Genomic DNA, 24,934 nt, shown 5'->3' on the forward strand with positions numbered 1-24,934 from the left:
TTAAATTTATTTACAAGTGTTCATTTCAGTGTTAGATGGGAAATTTTGGAAAACATGAATTTACCTGCTCTTTAATGCTTATGGAGTGCCCACCAGGGCCGTGGGGATACTCTGTACTGGACCGGTTCTTAAGGGGATGTGTCACGGCAGCAGTGACCCGGTCCGTGGCCCTGGGTGTCCAATGAAAAATGATGATTAAAGGGGAAAAAAAGTCTATAAGAGATGATTCGTGACACTACCTGTGGTACTCGGCTAAGGATGGCCGACGCTGCTTAAAGAGACCGCTGGGGCTGATGGTGGTGCAGCAGAGTTGATACAGCTCTCCACAGGTAGAGCTTAGTCCCTGGGCAATTATATTGTTAAAGATGGTGATGATGGATGTAGTGCAGGGTGGATGGCGCAGTATATAACTACGAGGACACAGCAGGGTGCAGTTTGCACACTTTTACTCGCGGTTTGAAGTGCAGGCCGGGGCACTAGTTACAGATGACAATGGAGGTCTGGGAAGCCTGGAAGCAACTTAGGATCCACTAAGCCAGATGGTTTTTGAGGCCTCCTTACTGCACTGTCCTCTGAGGTCCTTGCTGCCTAAAGCTATGCTCAGTCCTCTGTTCCTTATTGTTCTGAAGTACTTGCCCGTATGGCAGGCAGCTTGAGCCAAATACAGGTGTTGCTCCTTTATGGTGGCTCTGGACTCTGGTCTGCTGCTGTGCCTTCGGGTGTTTGCTGGGCCAGGAGATCTGCAATCCCCTGCCCTCCGGATTTAGCTGCTGGGACTGTTGTACCCGTCAGCCATGGACTCTGGTGTCCGCTTCTAGCGCGGTACTCTGGGGTGAGTTTGGTCACAGCTCCACTCCCCAGGTTCTCTTTCACTTCTCCTCTCTCCTCTCAGACTCTGTCTCTCTCAGTCCCAGACACTGTCTGACTGACCCCTCCTCCAGGCCAGAACTAATAGAGAAGCTCCCCTGAAACCTGGTTTAGAGCTTTCCCTTCTGGTCTGGAATCAGGAAAAGTGTTGGATTTAAGTGTTATCTGGTCAGGGAAATGCTCCTTGCTTCCAGGCATGTCATCACCCCCTGTGAAGGAGGCAACGTCACTGTGGCAACTGGACTCCTGGAGTGCCACATTTACACCATTAGATCACTAAAACAGATAACTCAAAAGTGTTTGCTGAACAAATGAAAATTTGAAGAAATTGTCAACTGTGTCATACGGGGGATTTATGAATTAACAAAAATTGCAATAAAAATACTGTATGAAGGGGAAAAAACATCGGACAAGCGCTAGCCTATTTTTTTTTTCGGATAGCACTCAGACTAATGTTATTCAATGGGGCAGTGCATATGCATGATTACTTTCTGCGACAGAATTTGCATGCTGCAATTTCACTTTGAAATCGGATGACACTCATTCATTGGGTGTGTGGAAAACAACATACTGCACTCGGATGACATCTGAGTGTAGTCCATTTTCCACGAACTCAAACAATGAAAAAGATGGAGAAATTTTGTTCTCCGTCTTCTCCTTACAGTGTATTTTCATCCGAGAGAATCGATCACACTATGCTGACATTAATCAGAGTTCCATTTACATAATCGGGCCCATTCTTTAGGATGAGAACATATATGGCTGTCTGACCATTGCCTAAGTGTAATAATGAGAGGATGGGTGGCTGGCCCATGTCTAGGAAATCACTGAAATCCCTATTACAGCTCCATACAACCTGAAACCATAGTCATAACTATAGGGTGTGTACACCTGGGCCATGGAGTCCCAATGGGCCTTATGTCTCCTCTGCCTGTTTTATAAATGGCATAAGGCGGGTCAGACACCATTCCACAGTTTTCACATCGGGAGCTTTTGATTACACCTCTAACACCATTCTGTATATTCATGCCTCAGATTTAGAGGGTGATGTACAGAAGCTTTTTCTTTTCCATGTACATGAGGTCTAAATTTGTTTGCTTGCAGAGGAAACTTATTGGGGGTTGCAGCACCAGGACCATTACTAATGTGACACTTCTCATCATTCTGATTACAATTATGGCTTTTTAATAAGTCAGTTTCTTTTTCCATCTAATGGACATTATCATATGTATTCCAGTCAATAAATTAAAATGTATCCGATATATATATTACCTAATATAGAACTGGCTGAAAATAAATAGAGCATCTAGAACATCGAACTTTTTTCTTCTCTAGACTACACGCTAAAAATCTTTGTACACATGACCCCATCGAGAAGCATCGAGATTGGAACTCCAAAGCCATCCATGTCCGTGGCATATTAGCCTAATAAAGTTTTTTTTTTCATTTATGCCGGTGTGCCAAACGAACTTTCTTCTTCTTGTGCATGACCATGAGGCTGGACATCCTCTATAGGACCAGGTTATGTTTCTCTATAGGACCAGGTTGTGTTCCTCTATAGGACCATGTTGTGTTTCTCTATAGGACCAGGTTGTGTTCCTCTATAGTACCAGGTTGTGTTCCTCTATAGGACCAGGTTGTGTTCCTCTATAGGACCAGGTTGTGTTCATCTATAGGACCAGGTGGTGGTCCACTATAGGACCAGGTCGTTTTCCTCTATAGGACCAGGTCGTGTTCCTCTATAGGACCAGGTTGTGTTCATCTATAGGACCAGGTGGTGGTCCACTATAGGACCAGGTCGTGTTCCACTATAGGACCAGGTCGTGTTCCTCTACAGGACCAGGTCATGTTCCTCTACAGGACCAGGTCGTGTTCCTCTACAGGACCAGGTCGTGTTCCTCTACAGGACCAGGTCGTGTTCTTCTATAGGACCAAGTCCTGTTCCTCTACAAGACCAGGTTGTGTTCCTCTATAGGGCTCCCTATTCGTATTCCAATCATGGCCGGCATTTGCAGTCTTGCCTTGTCTTGTAAATGACAAGTGAAGTGCAAGAAAGTGATCTAATTTTAGCAGAACATGACATCATAGAGAAGCTTCTCAGTGGAAGGCTTCCATCTAATCAGAGCTCAGTACATGAATGCTCATGGTCTGCCTGCAAATTAAACACTGTGTATTTTCCATCAAGCACAAATGCATTATTCAGAAGTGGATTCAATTTCATTAATGTGACAGAGCGTTCCTCAGAGACAAGCCCTCGGTGGCATCATTAGCCTTTTGTCTATAGACGCTGTACAACAGATCTCGGCTCAGCCTTCATGTGTCATATCATTCCTGCTCTTGCCTCCCTCTTCTTCAGTATTCTAAGACTCATTTATTATCTCTTCTTCTGAGGGCTCGTGCAGACGACTGTAATTTTTGGTGCAACTGCGATCCAACGAAACATTGGTTACATCTGAGTGCAGTCCGATTTTCACAGACTGACAGAATGGAGAAGATGGAGAATTTGTTTTTTTTATCTCTTCTCCTCATCTGAGAAAACCGGATTACACTCTGATCAATTTCTGATCAGCGAGTCATTGTCATAATCGCACCAATTCTCTGAGATGAGAAAAAATACAGTCTTGTGAACGAGCCCTAAAAGTTATATTTGGTCTTGTTAACGAAGTTAAGCTAGGGTCAAACCACTGTATTTCCTCTCATCCAAGAAAATTGGGCCGATGATGATGATCGCACTCTGATCAAACATTCTGATAGAAAAAATTGTCCATCTTCGTCATTCTCTCATATCATCGGAGTGAGGTCCGATTTTTTTTTTCCATGTGCTTATTGACTTGCATGGGCGAGTGCTATCCGATTTACAGATGCAAATTGTGCAGGCTGCTATTTTTTTTCCTTGGACAGACTTGGTCCAAGGGAAAATCTGACATGTGCGCGGCCCCTCAAAATAACACTGGTCTGAGTGCGATCCAATTTCTTGCCGGTTCGTACTTGGACCCAAAATACCTTCATCTGCTCGAGCCATTAATGAGAGTTTTTATCACACCAAAACAGTTCCTGTTATATGGGAGCTATGATCACCGCAAGTCTGTGTTCCGGCATCCCCGGCATACCGCTGTAGCCTGTCCTACATTGCAGGTTTATTTAATGGCTATTCTGGTGATGTAATAGCTGGAAGTCCCTTTGTTTGGCTTCTAAGGCTCTTATATAAAGTCTATATTGAGGAGTCATTCCTGAGACTTGCAGGAGAGAGAGTCACTTGCCCTGTGAGGTATCCAGGAGACATCACCTATTTTGAGACACTCCTAGACATTCAACAATATATCCGGGTCTAGGGAAAGGCCTAACCGAGCGGCCTGGTCGCGGCTGCAAACTGGAGTAACAATTAACCTCTGCTGTTTGATGTTTTCTTCACAAGGAATTACTTGATTTCTCCCACAAAACCACGCGCCATTTACAATCACTTCAACTGAAGTGACGTAGGCCTGTGTCACACTACCGTACAATAAGGCCGAGTGCTATGCGATAAAACATCACATAGTACTCGGCTCAGTGTTACTCTATGGGGCAGCTCAGATCTACGATTATTTTCTCATGCCGAACTGGCAACATGCTGAGATTGGCACCAAGACTCGGCCGAATCTCGGCTCGCTCTCACCCATATAAGTCTATGGGTGCGAGTGACACAATGCACAGCACTCGGATATCATTCGAGTGCGGTGCGATCCATGCCGACGCCAGCAGTGGTGGACATGGAGAAATGACTTTCTCCGTCTCCTCCGCACCTGTGCTCAGATTCTCTGATGTGAGAAGATCGGAACACAGAGCACTGACACTCGGCTCCAGCTCGCAGCAGATCCGATGCTCTCACACCTCATGCCATACGCTAGCGTGACTCCGGCCTTATTTTGAAACCATCACCAAGCAGCAGCGGTTATTTGTCACTGCGGCAACAATCTGGTCTCTCCATGTGACCTTACCTGGAAAACCGCATGGATGATTGTGGGTCGCCCTCCCAGGGCCGTGGGGTACTCGGTACCGGGCCGGTGTCGGCGGGATGTGTCACAGCAGCGGTGACCCGGTCCGTGGCCCCGGGCGCCCAGTTAATAGGAGGGAGTTTGAATGGTGGAATGTAGTTAAAGGAATAGTTCGTGACGCCACCTGTGGTGTTCGGCAAGTGAGATGTTAAGCCGACGCTGCTTGCAGATCCTCTGGGGCTGGTGGTGTGTTGCAGCCAAGATGGTGAAGCTCCCCACAGGTGAAGCTATAGCCCCAGGGCAGTGTAGATGTGGAGTTAGAGGAGAGGCACAAGCGGTGTGGAAGTTGGTACCCAGATGTAGCAGTGCTGGGTGTGTTGATGCAAGAATCAATGGAGGACACCATGGCTTGTAGTTCCAAAGCTTTACTCACAGTCTGTAGTACACACAGGTGCCTGCCTCCATACTGTGTCCTCCGGGTCAGAGGCTCAATCAACCTCCAGGTCAGATGGAATGCTCCCTTCCAACGCTCCGCCAACATGTACCTTTCTGAACGTCTCCTCTTATAGCGCCTTTAAGTGTGAAGATCTTCTAGTACTGAGTTACACTGGAGTTCCTCCTGACAGATGTTCCCAAGAACTCTACTTGTACGGCAGACAGCTGTAGCCTGCTTCGGGGACTCCTCACTCCTGAGTCCTGGCTCACTATCCAAGTTGCTGTTGTGCCCCCAAGTCTTAGATGGGAGTAGTGCATTTACAGCCCACTACTCCACCGGTGTCTGCTGCAGGACCATTAGCATCCATACAACATCGGGGATCGGGCCCTGGCCTTGCGCTTAGAACTTCTAGGCAGGGTTCTCTCCTAACCCACGTCATCTGTTCCCTTTTACTCCTTCGTTCCGTACTAATCTCTCTCTCTTATGGAAGATCAGGTTTCATTTCAATGTCTTTCTCCTTCTTTCCTTTCCCGTGCCAGCAGACCCAGGTCACTGAGGTCTGCTGCAGCACCTCCTTCCTCCATCCGTCTCTCAGGGATCTCCTTTCCTCACTCCTCTCTGAGTGGCTTCCTCTCCCAGACTGACCTGTAATCCTAAACATTCCCGCTCTTTTATGTATCCTCAACTCCACCCGCCTCCAGCACGTTTCGTGTTCCAAGCAGGGAACCACCAAAGGTGCTCTGCTACACTCCAAGCAGGGAGCCACAATGTGGCTTTGCTGAACTACTCTGTTGTGTGGGGTGCGAGTGTTGGAGCGTGGTCAGGAGCCTCCAACTTACCTGGATGGTGGGGCACCACACCTCAGGAGGAGGTGCAGTACCTCTGTGGCGACTGAGCCTCAGGGGCGCCACAATTGTAATTGCCACTGCGATTTCCGACCGCACCATGGCCGCGATCTGGCTTTATCCTAATTGAGACACTTACAGTTAGCTAAAAAAAAGTTAGTTGGCTCCTCACAAGAAAGTCCATTAAATGGGCAGCTGAAAATCTGCTGTCAGTACACCTGAAGAGAAAATCAAAGACAAAAACCGCTCCTTCCGAGTACTAGGATACATACATGCTTTGGCAGTGATTACCAAGGCTGTTTTTTTCATTACAGCAGAATATAGCTGGATCATAGCTGCCCTGAGAACATTTTGTAGGCTTAAAGGGAATCTGTCACCCCTTTTTTGAGATATCATATAATGATATCATTCAATTGTGTGTCACATAAGGATTCTCTTAGTACGTTTGCTTCCCCCTGACCCCGCCCCGTTTATATCGGTTCAGATGTATGTAAACTGCCACGGTCTGGTCCGATGGGCGGGGCTTATTCAACTGCCCCCCCCTTCCCTGTCTTGCTCTACACAAGAAGAAATGCATAGAGCAAGACAGGGAGGGGAGCAGGTGAATAAGCCCCGCCCAGCGGACCGGACAGCGGCAGTTTACATACATCTGAACCGATATAAACGGGGCGGGGTCAGGGGGAAGCAAAAGTACTAAGAGAATCCTTATGTGAAACACAATTGAATGATATCATTATATGATATCTCAAAAAAAGGGGTGACAGATTCCCTTTAAGCCTAAAAGAGAAGGCTTAGTTTAGGGATTTGCCTGTTGGAGGTCACCTTGTCATTAGCCGATAAACGTACGCAAGTTGATCAAAATGTGCCTTAAGAATGAAAGGTTTTAGAAGTATAGTAAATACACTGCTCAAAAAAATAAAGGGAACACTTATACAACAGAATATAACTCCAAGTAAATCAAACTTCTGTGAAATCAAACTGTTCACTTAGGAAGCAACACTGATTGATAATCAATTTCACATGTTGTGGTGAAAATGGAATAGACAACAGATGGAAATTATTGGCAATTATCAAGACACACTCAATAAAGGAGTGGTTCTGCAGGTGGGGACCACAGACCACATCTCAGTACCAATGCTTTCTGGCTGATGTTTTGGTCACTTTTGAATGTTGGTTGTGCTTTCACACTTGTGGTAGCATGAGACAGACTCTACAACCCACACAAGTGGCTCAGGTAGTGCAGCTCATCCAGGATGGCACATCAATGCGAGTTGTGGCAAGAAGGTTTGCTGTGTCTGTCAGCGTAGTGTCCAGAGGCTGGAGGCGCTACCAGGAGACAGGTCAGTACACCAGGAGATGTGGAGGGGGCCGTAGGAGGGCAACAACCCAGCAGCAGGACCGCTACCTCCGCATTTGTGCAAAGAGGAACAGGAGGAGCACTGCCAGAGCCCTGCAAAATGACCTCCAGCAGGCCACAAATGTGCATGTGTCTGCACAAACGGTTAGAAACCGACTCCATGAGGATGGTCTGAGGACCCGACGTCCACAGATGGGGGTTTGCTCACAGCCTAACAACGTGCAGGACGCTTGGCATTTGCCACAGAACACCAGGATTGGCAAATTCGCCACTGGTGCCCTGTGCTCTTCACAGATGAAAGCACGTTTACACTGAGCATATGTGACAGACGTGACAGAGTCTGGAGACGCCTTGGAGAGCGATCTGCTCCCTGCAACATCCTTCCGCATGACCGGTTTGGCTGTGGGTCAGTAATGGTGTGGGGTGGCATTTCTTTGGAGGGCCGCACAGCCCTCCATGTGCTCGCCAGAGGTAACCTGACTGCCATTAGGTACTGAGATGAGATCCTCAGACCCCTTATGAGACCATATGCTGGTGCAGTTGGCCCTGGGTTCCTCCTAATGCAGGACAATGCCAGACCTCATGTGGTTGGAGTGTGTCAGCAGTTCCTGCAAGATGAAGGTATTGAAGCTATGGACTGGCCCGCCCGTTCCCCAGACCTGAATCCGATTGAGCACATCTGGGACATCATGTCTCGCTTCATCCACCAACGCCACGTTGCACCACAGACTGTCCAAAAGTTGGCGTATGCTGGGAGGTGATCCCTCAGGAGACCATCTGCCGCCTCATCAGGAGCATGCCCAGGCGTTGTCCGGTAGGGAGGTCATAAAGGCACGTGGAGGCCACACACAATACTGAGCATCTTTTTCTTGTCATGAGGCATTTCCACTGAAGTTGGATCAGCCTGTAATTTGATTTTCCACTTTGATTTTGAGTATCATTCCAAATCCAGACCTCCATGGGATATTCATTTTGATTTACATTGATAGTTGTTATGTTTTATTGTTCTGATCACATCCCACTATGCAATGAATAAAAATTTGCAACTGGAATATTTCATTCAGAGATATCTGGGATGTGGTATTTTAGTGTTCCCTTTATTTTTTGAGCAGTGGTATATCATTAATGCAAATAAAAGGGAATCTGTCAATAATATTTGTCCTACAGAAGCAGAGGTCCTGCAGGCTAGAACAGTGTAAAATATTTCCAAGGATCCCAGTTTCATCACTAGTGTTTTTGGTAGGTGAGGTGTATTCTCTAAGCCATAGGTCCGGGTGGGTACATGGACCCCTGGTGTTTATCTAGTAAGCATGAAGGAACATGGGCAGTAAAGACTTGGCATACACAGGAATCTCAGGAGCAGCAGGATAGATTAAATGGAAACCAGCAGGAATGAATGCAAGCGCAAAGACAAAAAGCCCAGATGGTGGAGCCACCAAACATAGGGTTAGAGTCTCATGCCCAAGACACAGGAGTGTTTCTAAATGGGCCCTAAATAGGTCTAGGGAAATGATGTCATAGATCCACTCTGGGCAACTTGCAAAACCAGACATCATGCACAGCAGAGGGCAGCGGACCTAGGGGAAGGAAACAGAGCCCGGGATAACCTGGTCAAGTGTCTATCAGTTTCCTTGCTATGAAATTCATCTTTTGTTTATATGCAAATGATCTTCTCAAGTGCATTGCTGGGCACATCTGTGCACTTGCAGTCCTTGACTCCTTTTCGCTTCTCCCGGCACAATCCTCTGCTTCTTGATTGACAGTGGAGAGCAGAGGTGATGTTATACAGCAGAGTCTCTGCCTGCATTCTTAATCATGCAGTGGGGAGGCACTGGCAGGGAGAATCAAAGGAGAGCCGAGGACTGCAAGTGCACTGATGTACCCTACAGTGAACTTGCAAAGTTAATTTTCATATGAATAAAAGACAAATTTCATAATAAAGGAGTCCAAAATAGGTATCCTTGAAAAGGTTTACACTGTCCTTTCCTGCAGTTCTATACTTGCCTAAGGTAATTTCACATTGCGCTTAGTGGCCCCGTCAGAGCATACGTCCGGGTGCGGACCTATATGTATCAGACACGTCTGAGTGTCCGCCTCCAGTAGGTGTACACTCCCCGAAAAAAAGTGCACGGCAGAGCACACATTACAGTCTATGTCTCCGTCGATGCATACATCCAGACCCCGATTTGCAGGGGGGGGGGATTTGGTAGGACGTGGGCCACTAAACGCAATGTGAAAGTACACTAGGGAAAATGTTACTGATAGATTCCCTTTAAGAAATGTATATATTTAATGACTGTGTTTAGCTGAGCGCTGTTACTTTTTCAATTGCAGCCTTAAATAACCTGTACCCATTGGTAATTTACCGTAAGTTGGGGAGCCAATTGTTCCGGCTGTAATGTGGATACTAAAATGCGTCATTATAGTCATTAGAACGAGAACCTCAGGATACTGTACGATGAATGGAGCAATAACAGTAAAAAAAAATATCGAGCAATTGTGATGTGCTGTAATGGGTTTGTAAACTGCTTGTGAAGTTTCATGTAGTCCTGATAATTGGGACACACTAACATGTCAAACCTTATGCGTACAATGTCCTTAGTACTGTACTCCAGCACATGTGGTTTACCCACTGGCGGATATTGGAGCAAGATTCATAGTCGCTCTATCCGAGTGCAGCCAAAGAGATCATTACAAACCTCAGTAAAAAGACCAAATTCCCATCTGCAGATTATACCATGCTGTGAACGTTTCATGGAGGGAGGTTAAATGAGGTCCAGGAAAGTATGTTGTCCTAACCCCCAAATTTCATAAATTGAAATGCAAAACTTATTCCTGTTCATTGCACAGAAGCGGTAGACACCAAAATGTTATTTCTGAAGATATTATCCTCTCATTTATTATAAATGAAGTCCTTTTTTTTTTGCTTTGAATGTATGACCATTCGTACACTTCTCAACACTGAAATTGCAACACCAATAGGTCGTGGAATTATGAAGGTCACAGGATGGAAAGACAAGTTAATGATATGCAAATGTTGAAGAAATGGGAGCAAAATGTTCAAAATATCACAATTTATTCAGTATGGTGTATTAGCGCCACTCGCAGAAATGCCACACCTTTGGCACACCCTTAATATGACGTCCCAGATGTGCTCAATGGGAGACAAGACCGGCGATGCTGCAGGCCATGATAGCATGTCTAGACTGTGCAGGCTCCTCAATGTACCACAAGCACCATGCTGCATGATGTTGTGAGATGCTGAGAGAAGGCTCTTGGCACACATTGGAGAATTGGTCATACTATTGGGCCAATTCAATATAATGCCGAGCTGTTGGTGTACCAAGAATGAAGGCTAGAGGGGTATGGCCACCCCACACCATAATCCCAGGATTATAATGCTCATAATGATGGCACAGTACAGAAACAACGCACATAATGATGGCAGAGTACAGAGACAACGCACATAATGATGTCACAGTACAGAGACAACAAACATAATGATGGCACAGTGCAGGGAAAATACACATAATGATAGCACAGTACAGAGATAATGCACATAATGATGACGCAGTACAGGGTTAACGCACATAATGATGGCACAGTACAGAGACAACGCACATAATGATGGCACAGTACAGGGATAATGCACATAATGATGGCGCAAAACAGGGTTAACGCACATAATGATAGCACAGTACAGGGATAATGCTCATAATGATGGCACAGTACAAGGATAATGCCCAAAATGATGACACAGTACAGGGTTAACGCACATAATGATGGCACAGTGCAAGGAAAATGCACATAATGATAGCACAGTACAGGGATAATGCACATAATGATGGCGCATTACAGGGTTAACAAACATAATGATGGCACAGTACAGAGACAACAAACATAATGATGGCACAGAACAGAGACAACAAACATAATGATGGCACAGTGCAGGGATAATGCACATAATGATAGCACAGTACAGGGATAATGCACATAATGATAGCACAGTACAGGGATAATGCCCAAAATGATGACACAGTACAGGGTTAATGCACATAATGATGGCACAGTGCACGGAAAATGCACATAATGATAGCACAGTACAGGGATAATGCACATAATGATGGCGCAGTACAGGGTTAACGCACATAATGATGGCACAGTGTTGTGAGCTCATTTTCGGGTTTGCCTCTGGCTTCCGGTGAGGGTTATGGAGCTGGCTGTGCTGACAGAGGAGTAGTGAGTTCTCTGTCTGGACTCCCTCTGTTGGTAAAGGGAGGTAATGAAGCTGATCTAAATGGCAGAAACCAGCCACCTGAGGAAGAGGACTGCGATTGGACATCAGGAGTTTCTGATTGGATTTAAGGCAGCCGACTCCCTAGTTTCTTGCTGGTGATTTTTCCTGACTGTGGCTTCTGGTTTCCAGTTTGGTTCCTGCCTTCCTAAAGCTAAGTTTTCTCTGCTATTGTTCCTTTCTTCCAGGCACTAAGAATGTTAAGGCAGATGCCCTTTCTAGGAGTTTCTTTGCTGATTCTCTTATTGTGACCAAGCCTACTACCATCCTAGGTGAGGGGGTAGTTCTTTCAGCCATCTCGCCCGATTTGAGACGTGCTCTGGAAGAATTCCAGGAGGACAAACCTGAGCGTTGTCATATGGGAAAATTGTATGTTCCTGACCAGTGGAGGAAGAGAGTAATGTCTGAAGTTCATTGCTCCGCATTGGCTGGTCATCCAGGTATTTTTGGTACCAGAAATTTGGTGAGTCGGTCTTTTTGGTGGCCCGCCTTATCTCGTGATGTCAGGAATTTTGTGCAGTCCTGTGGGACTTGTTCCCGGTCTAAACTCTGTTCTCGCTCTAGTGGGTTGTTGATGCCCTTGCCGGTGCCTAAGAGGCCATGGACCCATATTTCAATGGATTTTATTTCTGATCTTCCTGTTTCTCAGAGAATGACTGTTATCTGGGTGATCTGTGATAGATTCTCTAAGATGGTCCATCTTGTACCACTCCCAAAGTTGCCATCTTCCTCAGAGTTGGTACCCTTGTTTTTACAACAGGTGGTTCGGTTGCATGGGATTCCTGAGAACATTGTATCGGACAGAGGAGTTCAGTTTGTTTCCAGATTCTGGAAAGCCTTTTGTTCCAAGCTGGGAATTCAGTTGTCCTTCTCCTCTGCGTTTCACCCTCAGACCAATGGGCAGACGGAGAGAACAAACCAGACTTTGGAGTCCTATTTAAGATGTTTTATATCTGCTGATCAGGATGATTGGGTTTCATTTTTGCCCTTGGCTGAATTTGCTTTAAATAATAGAGCTAGTTCTGCGACCTTGATGTCGCCCTTTTTCTGTAACTTTGGGTTTCATCCTCGATTTTCTTCAGGGCAAGTGGAATCTTCAGCCTGCCCAGGTATTAACACTGTGATAGAGAGAATGCAGCAGATTTGGGACCAAGTAGTGGATAAGTTGTCTCTCTCTCAGGAAAAGGCCCAGCGGTTTTCTAACCGGCATAGGACCATTGGTCCCCGGTTTAAAGTGGGTGATATGGTTTGGTTGTCATCAAAGAATATCTCTATGAAGGTGGCTTCTCCAAAGTTCAAGCCAAGATTTATTGGACCTTACAAGATTTTGAAGATTCTTAATCAGGTTTCTTTTCGATTGGCTCTTCCTGTTACGTTTAAGATCCATAACGTGTTTCATAAGTCGCTGTTGAAGAGATATGTTGAGCCAGTTGTTCCTATGGCTGCGCCTCCTGACCCTGTATTGGTTGAAGGTAATGTGGAATATGAGGTAGAAAAAATACTCGATTCTCGTCTGGCTAGACGGAGACTCCAGTATTTGGTCAAGTGGAAGTGTTATGGCCAGGAGGACAATTCTTGGGTCTCTGCCTCTGATATTCATGCTGATAGATTAGTTCGTGCTTTTCATCGGGCCCATCCTGATCGGCCCGGTGGCGTGGATGAGGGTTCGGTGACCCCTCCTCAAAGGGGGGTTACTGTTGTGAGCTCATTTTCGGGTTTGCCTCTGGCTTCTGGTGAGGGTTATGGAGCTGGCTGTGCTGACAGAGGAGTAGTGAGTTCTCTGTCTGGACTCCCTCTGTTGGTAAAGGGAGGTAATGAAGCTGATCTAAATGGCAGAAACCAGCCACCTGAGGAAGAGGACTGCGATTGGACATCAGGAGTTTCTGATTGGATTTAAGGCAGCCGACTCCCTAGTTTCTTGCTGGTGATTTTTCCTGACTGTGGCTTCTGGTTTCCAGTTTGGTTCCTGCCTTCCTAAAGCTAAGTTTTCTCTGCTATTGTTCCTTTCTTCCAGGCACTAAGAATGTTAAGGCAGATGCCCTTTCTAGGAGTTTCTTTGCTGATTCTCTTATTGTGACCAAGCCTACTACCATCCTAGGTGAGGGGGTAGTTCTTTCAGCCATCTCGCCCGATTTGAGACGTGCTCTGGAAGAATTCCAGGAGGACAAACCTGAGCGTTGTCATATGGGAAAATTGTATGTTCCTGACCAGTGGAGGAAGAGAGTAATGTCTGAAGTTCATTGCTCCGCATTGGCTGGTCATCCAGGTATTTTTGGTACCAGAAATTTGGTGAGTCGGTCTTTTTGGTGGTCCGCCTTATCTCGTGATGTCAGGAATTTTGTGCAGTCCTGTGGGACTTGTTCCCGGTCTAAACTCTGTTCTCGCTCTAGTGGGTTGTTGATGCCCTTGCCGGTGCCTAAGAGGCCATGGACCCATATTTCAATGGATTTTATTTCTGATCTTCCTGTTTCTCAGAGAATGACTGTTATCTGGGTGATTTGTGATAGATTCTCTAAGATGGTCCATCTTGTACCACTCCCAAAGTTGCCATCTTCCTCAGAGTTGGTACCCTTGTTTTTACAACAGGTGGTTCGGTTGCATGGGATTCCTGAGAACATTGTATCGGACAGAGGAGTTCAGTTTGTTTCCAGATTCTGGAAAGCCTTTTGTTCCAAGCTGGGAATTCAGTTGTCCTTCTCCTCTGCGTTTCACCCTCAGACCAATGGGCAGACGGAGAGAACAAACCAGACTTTGGAGTCCTATTTAAGATGTTTTATATCTGCTGATCAGGATGATTGGGTTTCATTTTTGCCCTTGGCTGAATTTGCTTTAAATAATAGAGCTAGTTCTGCCACCTTGATGTCGCCCTTTTTCTGTAACTTTGGGTTTCATCCTCGATTTTCTTCAGGGCAAGTGGAATCTTCAGCCTGCCCAGGTATTAACACTGTGATAGAGAGAATGCAGCAGATTTGGGACCAAGTAGTGGATAAGTTGTCTCTCTCTCAGGAAAAGGCCCAGCGGTTTTCTAACCGGCATAGGACCATTGGTCCCCGGTTTAAAGTGGGTGATATGGTTTGGTTGTCATCAAAGAATATCTCTATGAAGGTGGCTTCTCCAAAGTTCAAGCCAAGATTTATTGGACCTTACAAGATTTTGAAGATTCTTAATCAGGTTTCTTTTCGATTGGCTCTTCCTGTTACGTTTAAGATCCATAACGTGTTTCATAAGTCGCTGTTGAAGAGATATGTTGAGCCAGTTGTTCCTATGGCTGCGCCTCCTGACCCTGTATTGGTTGAAGGTAATGTGGAATATGAGGTAGAAAAAATACTCGATTCTCGTCTGGCTAGACGGAGACTCCAGTATTTGGTCAAGTGGAAGTGTTATGGCCAGGAGGACAATTCTTGGGTCTCTGCCTCTGATATTCATGCTGATAGATTAGTTCGTGCTTTTCATCGGGCCCATCCTGATCGGCCCGGTGGCGTGGATGAGGGTTCGGTGACCCCTCCTCAAAGGGGGGTTACTGTTGTGAGCTCATTTTCGGGTTTGCCTCTGGCTTCTGGTGAGGGTTATGGAGCTGGCTGTGCTGACAGAGGAGTAGTGAGTTCTCTATCTGGACTCCCTCTGTTGGTGAAGGGAGGTAATGAAGCTGATCTAAATGGCAGAGACCGGCCATCTGAGGAAGAGGACTGCGATTGGACATCAGGAGTTTCTTATTGGATTTAAGGCAGCCGACTCCCTAGTTTCTTGCTGGTGATTTTTCCTGACTGTGGCTTCTGGTTTCCAGTTTGGTTCCTGCCTTCCTAAAGTTTTCTCTGCTATTGTTCATATGAGTTTTTGTCTGGTTTACATAGTTTTTGTGTTCAGCCAGCCCTGGCTGGGACTGGGCTGAATCCCCATTTTGTCTCTGATCAGTTGATCTCTTTTGCTCTGTCTTCAGAATATACCTGAGTGCTGATATAGTGATTTGAAGTGTGTTGTTGTTGTTGTTCAGATGTGTTGGACATTTTTTTTGGCAGGGTTTTTTGCGTGATTGCAGACAGCCACTTTTCTTTCCTGTCCTTTCTAGTTAGTGAGGGCCCCATCATTTGCTCAGCCTATCTTTCTATCTGTGTCTGTGTTTTCATCTTGTTTCACCGACAATACATGTTGAGGGCTGTCTATTGCTTTGGGGTCTGCTCTGGGGCAGTTTAGATTTTCCCTTTCTTTCTTTAGGCTTATTTAGTTCTCCGGCCGTGACGAGGCGTCTAGGACCACCGTAGGCATGCTCCACGGCTACTGCTATTTGTTGTGGATAGGATCAGGGGTCTGCAATCCGCTAGTTACCAACCTCTCCGGTTTTCTGGGCTTAGCTTGCTTTTTGTTTTTTCCTCCTCGGTGACTCATTCATAACAGCACAATACAGAGACAACGCACATAATGATGTCACAGAACAGAGACAACAAACATAATGATGGCACAGTGCAGGGATAATGCACATAATGATAGCACAGTACAGGGATAATGCACATAATGATAGCACAGTACAGAAATTATGCACATAATGATGGCGCAGTGCAGGGTTAACGCACATAATGATGGCACAGTACAGGGATAATGCACATAATGATGGCGCAGTACAGGGTTAACGCACATAATGATGGCACAGTACAGAGACAACGCACATAATGATGTCACAGAACAGAGACAACAAACATAATGATGGCACAGTGCAGGGATAATGCACATAATGATAGCAAAGTACAGGGATAATGCACATAATTATGGCGCAGTACAGGGTTATCGCACATAATGATAGCACAGTACAGGGATAATGCACATAATGATGGCACAGTACAGGGTTAACGCACATAATGATGGCACAGTACAAGGATAATGCACATAATGATGGCGCAGTACAGGGTTAACGCACATAATGATAGCACAGTACAGGGATAATGCACATAATGATGGCGCAGTACAGGGTTAACGCACATAATGATAGCACAGAACAGGGATAATGCACATAATGATGGCACAGTACAGGGATAATGCTCATAATGATGGCACAGTACAGGGATAATGCCCAAAATGATGTCACAGTACAGGGATAACCCACATAATGATGGCACAGTACAGGGATAATGCATAGAATGATGGCACAGTACAGGGATAATGCCCAAAATGATGTCACAGTACAGGGATAACCCACATAATGATTGCACAGTACAGGGATAATGCATAGAATGATGGCACAGTACAGGGATAATGCACATAATGATGGCACAGTACAGGGTTAATGCATAGAATGATGGCACAGTACAGGGATAATGCACATAATGATGGCACAGTACAAGTGTTATGTCACATTTCAAGAATAATATACAGGATAAAGCCAGGAATCATGCACAAAATAGTGTCAAAAGTTGATCTCACAGAATGGAAATTATGCACCCAAACCTATAATCATGCACCAGGTGACGTCACAGCATAATGCAAATTTCATACCAAAGTAGAGGGATTTAAAGGGACTGCCATTCAGAGCAATCGTATATTAGCCAGAGCAGATCTCCACTAAAGGAAAGGTCTGATGGTGTAGACAACCTGACACATCCGTGTGTTACACAAGGAGCTGATAACGTTCCTGTTGGGAGCTGTAGGGATTTTGTGCACTTGCTGCTGGCTTCCATTTACAGCCCACAACCGATCGCTGTAGGTCCCAGCAGCAGGACTCATGATCATCTGATTATTATTGTGGGTCAGTGATAACAAAATGGAATTATACAAAGTGGAGAATCCCCTATAAGAGCTTGTTCTTTAGTACTTAAGATATTTGTCAAGCGCCATCCAGCTTTATAATAAATATGGAGTGGTGAGTCCTGGAAACCATCTTGGGTGGCTTTCTCCAGACATTGCTCAGATTTTCGTCTGCGGAGAGTCTGTCCCTCAACACCTTACCCCAGGATTTCACTTTATATGAGTCAGCATCTCCAAGGACTTTCCGTGATGAAAACCGCATCCATGCTTTTCCTGCTTCCACAAACACTTTACAGTCATCCAGGAAAAAACTAAACCTACGATTCAAGACAACGGCTGACATACTGTAATGCCAATGACGACCCACCCAAGACTGACATGAAGTCCCCCATGCATTACAACCTCGTATCCAATGATCCCGCTGCACCACAGACCTAGAGACTGATACTATAGACACATTTCTGGAAAATATCAGCAATAGTAATGGTGTCTTGCAAGGCAGCAGCTGCAGCCATGTCCTCTCTTTCCACATTACATAGGATATGGCTATATTTCAACCATCATATTCTTCCCTCTGCAATAAAAGCAGCTCTCCTAAGCGGCAATAAAAATAATGTCATAGAAAATTTTATATCTGGCTCCAATTTAGATGAAGTATATCTATTTTCATACTCTTTTCAGCAGCATATGGAGCTAAACTAAACCCCTCCCACACATCTGATTGGCAGCTTCCTGTGTAAACTGATAGCAAGTTGTTAATCAGTGGTGGGAGCGCGATTGCACAAATTAGCTGGACTGACTTTCACGTGATTCCTAGTCCTGCAGTGATAATCTCCTGCTGCTAAAACACTGATTCTATGGAAACTACAAAGCATGGCCTAATAAGTGCCACATCATTGGAATCAGGGTCTCTGCCTCTATATTATGCTGCTCTCGGATTAAATAGAAAAACTTGCTGATGGATTCCCATTAAATGTTTTGCTCCAGCAAGCAGCAGTACAAGTTAGCCTACAAGTTAGCCTTGTTCTGATGGCTCATAATTTTAAGATAGTTTTGAGAGGGGAATCTCTTCTGTAGTGAGACATTAAAGAGATTGTGTACTACTTTTTCATTGATGACCTATTTTTAAGATTACGTCATGAATGTCGGACCGGACGGGACCCGACACCTCATCAGCTGTTTTCAGGCGGTAGTGGATAATCGCTTTAAAAAGGATATCCGGGACTTTAGAAAAAAGGCATGTAGTTGCTAACAGAGGCAACTACCTGCCTATTGTGGCCACTGGTCATTGAGCGCCCCTGCCAGAGATTCAGCTGCTCCCTGTCAACAGAGCGGCGGTTTCTCTTCCTGTTGACAGGGCGGGACTACTGGTGTCATGCTAATTGACCGCTGGCTCCCCTGATGCCTAATTGGAGGAAGCCGGCTGTCAATCATCATGACACCAGTAGTCCCACCCTGTCAACAGGAAGAAAAACTGCTGCTCTATTGACAGGGAGCAGCTGAATCTCTGACAGGGGCGCTCAATGACCAGTGGCCACAATAGGCAGGTAGTTGCCATTGTTGGCAACTACATGCCTTTATTTTTAAAGTCCTGGATATCCACTTTAAGGATACCTAAATTGCAGAAAAAAAACTGTTCCGTGCTTTCCTAGATTATTCTAATCTCTAAATAGGATAATCATATACAGTTGTGGCCAAAAGTATTGACACCCCTGCAATTCTGTCAGATAATACTCAGTTTCTTCCTGAAAAAAAATGGCAGTTTGGAGAAGGCACCCTTCAAATATCAGGGACCTGGAGCAGTTTGCCAAAGAAGAATGGTCTAAAATTCCAGCAGAGCATTGTAAGAAACTCATTGATGGTTACCGGAAGCGGTTGGTCACAGTTATTTTGGCTAAAGGTTGTGCAACCAAGTATTAGGCTGAGGGTGCCAATACTTTTGTCTGGCCCATTTTTGGAGTTTTGTGTGAAATGATCAATGTTTTGCTTTTTGCTTCATTCTCTTTTGTGTTTTTTTTATTTAAGACAAATTAAATGAAGATAATAATACCAAAGAATTTGTGATTGCAATCATTTTCATGAAGAAACTGAGTATTATCTGACAGAATTGCAGGGGTGTCAATACTTTTGGCCACATCTGTATGTGAAGGTGTACTAAAACGTGGCAAACACCCCCAGCTTGTTAACAGTCAGATCGAAATGTTATAATAATTTAGGGGTTCTATAGCAAAGAGCTAGTAATTTAATGGAGTTTTCTGGTACAGAATGCATCTAGAGAAGCCGCGTGTGTAATATAGAATAGCTATAGTCTCAGAATCCGAAGGTGATGTTAGGATCTTTATCCCCAGAGAATAAGTAAACTGTTTTAGTTATTGGTTGTGGAAAAACAAGGTTGATATAGAGAGTATAAACTATTCTAGGGATTGGTCGTGCCTTCGTCAAGAGTAGTTACAGCCAAGAACGATCTCTAGAATGGAGACATTTAGTTGTAAATTCATTAAAAATGAGAGCAACATTTATTTGCCAAAAAAGATTGGTGTTGGTGAGTCTCTGTGCGGGACCAAGAATATCCTGAGGAGTCTATGGATGTTTTAGACATACAGTAGAATTTCCTGGAATATACATTCAAGGGCTCGTTCAGACGTCAGTTTTGCGCGTATGAGTTTTATCTGTGTTTTCTCAGGATAGAACTTGTTCATGGAGCTGTTCACATGTCCGTGTATTTTTGCAGACCGAGTGGCCTACACTAGATCACAGACACATGTCCGACTTTGATCCAAGTCTTAGATTATACTCGTCAACGCAAATCTATGGGTCTGTGAAAAAAACGGACAACACACTGATGCCATTTGGGTGCTGCCCATTTTTCACAGACTGTTTGACAGAAGTCACTTTAGAATCCTCGTGGGGTGAATTGGGGGCCAGAGTGCCGGCACCGCTACGTGTTCCATTTAAATGCCGCTGTAGGAGATTGACAGCAGCATTTAAATAGTTAACAGCTGGGCCGCGGCTATTAGCGATAGATGCTGGCTGTTTAATATACGTAGCCTGTATCTGCCATGTTTGGAGGGAGCTTAGCTCCTGAGCCCCCTCCACAAGTGAGGACTCCTTCCCAGGATGTGAATAACATGTCTGTTTGTGGGAAGGGGTTATATTAAGAAATCCAGTGAAAGGTCCTCTTTAAGAGGATTCATGCTGCCCAAACTAGATGCTGCTGTTATTCTTTGAAACACTCCACCGTTCAGAGAAAAATAGACCGAGTATCCAGTCGATGACTATAGGAATAGACTAGTCCAGCACCGCCCCCTGCCGGCTTCTTCCTGCACCAGGTGATTGACAGGTCTCTCCCAATGTGTGTACATAGGGAGTGACCTGTCAATCATCTCTGGAGATGGGATGGCGCCAGACTAATGTCATCTCTTCCTATAGTCTTCAGACAACTCTTCCAACTATATTTTCTCCAAAATTTCGGCCATCAAGCAGCTCCCCTGAAACCAGTTTGTTAAAAATAAAGCAACCAACCAACCATTCGGGAAAGAGGTTTGGTAACTTTTCTGTCTTCAGATAGGACTTCCACTTTCTTTATTATTTTTTAATCAATGAGAATCTATTTTTTCCAGGTCCTTCTACCTCACTATGAAGACAGCGTGGTTGGAGCCGCTAAAGAACCACCTCCACCTTACATTTCCGCCTGATGGCAGACCCGACGTCCAGCATCAGAACGAATCTTCACGCAGCAGCTTTTTACATGGCCGAGGCACTGGGGCAATAGTACATTTCATTCACAGGATATACCCTACTGAACAGCAGCACTACCAAATATATTGTCCGTTAGCATAATATGGCGTAGATGTACTGAGCTCCGCACGGAGGGTCTTCTCCAGGCTCTGGGTCAACTTGTCAGCCAGGAGCCCAGCACATCTCACCCAGTATTTTACCTTGGCTTTGTCCTGTGAAACCTCTTGAGACGTGTGTATTTGTGCAATCTGTATACTGTAGCCTCTGTATCCTTACCTCTGGTTCTGCCAGATCAGCACTTACCGGTCCCATTGCTTTTTAGTAGAGGTATGAAATATGGAATCAATGTTGATATTGTACATAGGATACAACACGGTGTACTACGTCCATGGTAATTTTGTCTATTCTCATTTATAGCGTTCTAGTGAGCGACCTTTAGATAACATATCGCTAGAACAATAAAATAGTCATTACAATCGGGTGCATGGTTAATTATAGAGCATTCAATGAGATCAAATATGATTCTCCTACTTATGACTGCCGTGTTTAAAGGGGGGTCCAGTTTATGATGTAAAAAAAATCTATTTGTTGTATATTCGAAAGACTATTCACATTTATTATACAAAAGATTTGCTTTATTTACCTCTTTAAAGAGTAGCCAGTGTTCTAATCTTTTGTAACAAATTAATACTACATAAAAAAAAACTTTGTTATTATCTTATCGGAGAAATCTGATTCTTTCTCCTCTACTATTGATTTTTCATTCTCAACATGTTCAATTCACAGGTAACATCTGTCTTGCGTTAAGACAGATTTTCCCATTACTGGGATAGGGGAGATGGCAGTTGGTGCTCATAAAGTTCTATGGTACTGGCGGCAGAATGTCTGTCTCCGCCTCTAGCTCCTCCCCGCCATAGAATTTTACATGCACCAACTGTCATCTCCTCCTATCTCAGTAGTTGGAAACTCTCTTCACATCACTGAAGACATATTTTACCTGGGAACTGATGATATATTATAACGTTTCTTATTTTCTTGTGTGCATCGAGTTATGAAATAAAAATTAAAACAACGGTTACTCCTAAAGTAGGTTATCGATGCATGCTCAGCTTAAAGGAAAATCAAATTTGTTTGCATGTGATTGTTTACAATGCAGCGAGAAATCATTTCTAAAATCGTTTTTTACCGTGTCATAGACAGAAAATGGAATTTACATATATAAATGTCTATAGGACAAATCATCAATGTAATTTAAGGCAGAACGCTAAATAGATCATAGATAGATAGATAATTTTACCCTAAAATCTAAAAAAAATTCCTTTTAAGATGGAGTTTATGAACAGTTAAAGAATCACCTAAACCTCACATATCACATATGCCGGAAGTAAATGTCTGTTTTTGAAACACCATTTTTAAAGGTGTTGTCCATCTAAAGGGGTTTTGACTGCAGGACACTGGAGAAAAATTGTAAATTTTTCTTCTCTATTCATTAGCGAGAATGTTTCCCACCCCATGACATCAAAATGTAAAGATGTTCTAATTTTGCTTGCTTATGTAATTTCCACCGTGACTTTATCATCATCACTGTCCCCATTGGGGCTCACAATCTCCATACCCTATCAGCATGTCTTAGGAGTGTGGGTGAAAACCAGAGAACCCGGAGGAAAACCACACAATCACGGGGAGAACATACAGACTCTTTGCAGATGTTCCTATAGAATACGGTACTTTGGCTCTGAAGGGTAAATAGAGATAACATCGGATGCATAAGTGGATTATTAACTCCAGAATATGTACACAGACATCAATTTCCAATTTCTTATGTTTCAACCTTATTGGTCTTTGTCAAGGTTCACCTGTATGGAGGAATGGAGCATAGACAGACGTGCTTTCTTCCAAAAACAGCATCACACTTTTCTATGGTTGGGGTCTGGGATCACAGCTCACCTGTATTAAAGTAAGTAATGTTGGGCATTTATTTAGATGTGGCACTGTTTTTGGAAGAAAGCAGCCATGTTTTATTTAAATCCTTTTCAAGCCCTTTAAGTAGTCAATCCCTAAGGCCGATTTCACATTTGCGCTTTATAGCTAAGCCCCGCCCCCTCCCAGCTCTCTGCCCGCCCCATCCGGTCATCGCCGCCTACTAGCGCACATGAACGCTTGCGATCTGCGCACCCTATCTTTAGCATAGGGTGCGCAGATCGTGCGCTGGCCGTGCGCTAGCAGGATTTTGCCGTGCGCTGCGCACTTTTGAAGGTGCGCCCGTGTGCGCCGAACGCAGCATGTTGCATTTCGGCGCGCACGGCGCACCTTCAAAAGTGCGCAGCGCACTGCAAAATCCTGCTAGCGCACGATCTGCGCACCCTATGCTAAAGATAGGGTGCGCAGTTCGCAAGCGTCCATGTGCGCTAGTAGGCGACGATGACCGGATGGGGCGGGCAGGGAGCCGGGAGAGGGCGGGGCTTAACGGCGGCCGTGCACAGACCGTCGCTGCGCTATAAAGCGCAAATGTGAAACCGGCCTTAAAGAGGTTTTATCCCACAAACAAAGTATATTTTAATCAATACATGTTAGAATAATAATAATTTCAACAATTGGATGTGTTTAGAAAAAATGTTCCTGTGCTGAGATAATCTTATAAATGTTCCTCTGCTGTGTACTGTGTAATGTCTGTGTCTGACCGTACAGGACATGGTCTGATCATACCACAGCACCTGGGCAGGGGAGGAAGCAAAAGAGCTTCAAAAGACCAGGGGAAGAGTCTTGAGGAGATCATTTGCATATTCCCAGTGCCTTCTGGGATAAGTGAAGAGTCTCCACGAGCTCAACGATCACTGGGTTTTGGCCGTTGCAGCTGAAAAGAGGAAATCGGAAAAACCGCTCACCTATCGGCGTGCGAATTTTGGCTCATCTTTCATCGTTTTTAAGAAATCTCAAGATGGAAGAGGCCAGGAGCCATTTGGTGAGCTGCATTTCTTGCTACATGTTCACAGATTTACCAGTGGAAAAGCCAAACTTCACATGCCACAAATGCAAGCTTGTGTCCCTGTTGGAGGAAAAGTTGCAAAATCTCGAAGAGAGGTTGGCTACGTTGAAGATCATTAAGGAAGGTGAAGAGTTCTTGGACAGAGCAGAATTATCTCTTCATGTTACAGAAAGAGAAGAAATTCGAAGTGCACCTGAAGAAACAGAGGAATGGAGACATGTGAACCAGAGAAGCAGGAGGATCAGGAGGCAGTCAGCACCCATACTGCTCAGAAACCAGTACCAGGCTCTCACGCAGGAAAACGATGAAGAAATACATCAGGATAAGACTTTGCCAACAAACAGCAACCTTGTACGCCTTCAGAGTCCTCCCGGATGGAGAAAGAAAAATGTTGTGAAGAAGAAACGGAGAGTGGTGGTCATGGGGGATTCCCTGTTGAGAGGAACAGAGGCCGCTATCTGCAGACCGGATATAACTTCAAGAGAAATGTGCTGTCTTCCAGGTGCAAAAATTAAAGATGTGTCTGACAGGATATCAGGACTCTTCAGACCTACAGATGACTACCCATTCCTGCTACTACATGTGGGGACAAATGACACCGCAAGAAACGACCTGGAAACCATCTGCAGAGACTTTGAAGACTTAGGCAAGAAAGTGAAAGAACTGGGAGCGCAGGTGGTCTTCTCTTCCATCCTCCCAGTGGA

General features: G+C 44.8%; 1 protein-coding gene across 1 annotated transcript in view; it reads left to right on the forward strand.

Moving 5' to 3' along the window:
* LAPTM4B (lysosomal protein transmembrane 4 beta) overlaps nt 1–23,367 on the forward strand; it is a 174,385-nt gene extending 151,018 nt beyond the window's left edge. Inside the window, exon 7 of the mRNA XM_073550435.1 lies at nt 21,127–23,367. Coding sequence (XP_073406536.1) covers nt 21,127–21,201 — 75 coding nt within the window. The 3' untranslated portion in view covers nt 21,202–23,367. The remainder of the gene's footprint in view (nt 1–21,126) is intronic.
* Nucleotides 23,368–24,934: the final 1,567 nt, after the last annotated feature.

Source organism: Dendrobates tinctorius, unplaced genomic scaffold, assembly GCF_039654945.1.
Source record: "Dendrobates tinctorius isolate UK_male_01 unplaced genomic scaffold, ASM3965494v1 ptg000165l, whole genome shotgun sequence".
Classification (NCBI taxonomy): Eukaryota; Metazoa; Chordata; class Amphibia; order Anura; family Dendrobatidae; genus Dendrobates; species Dendrobates tinctorius.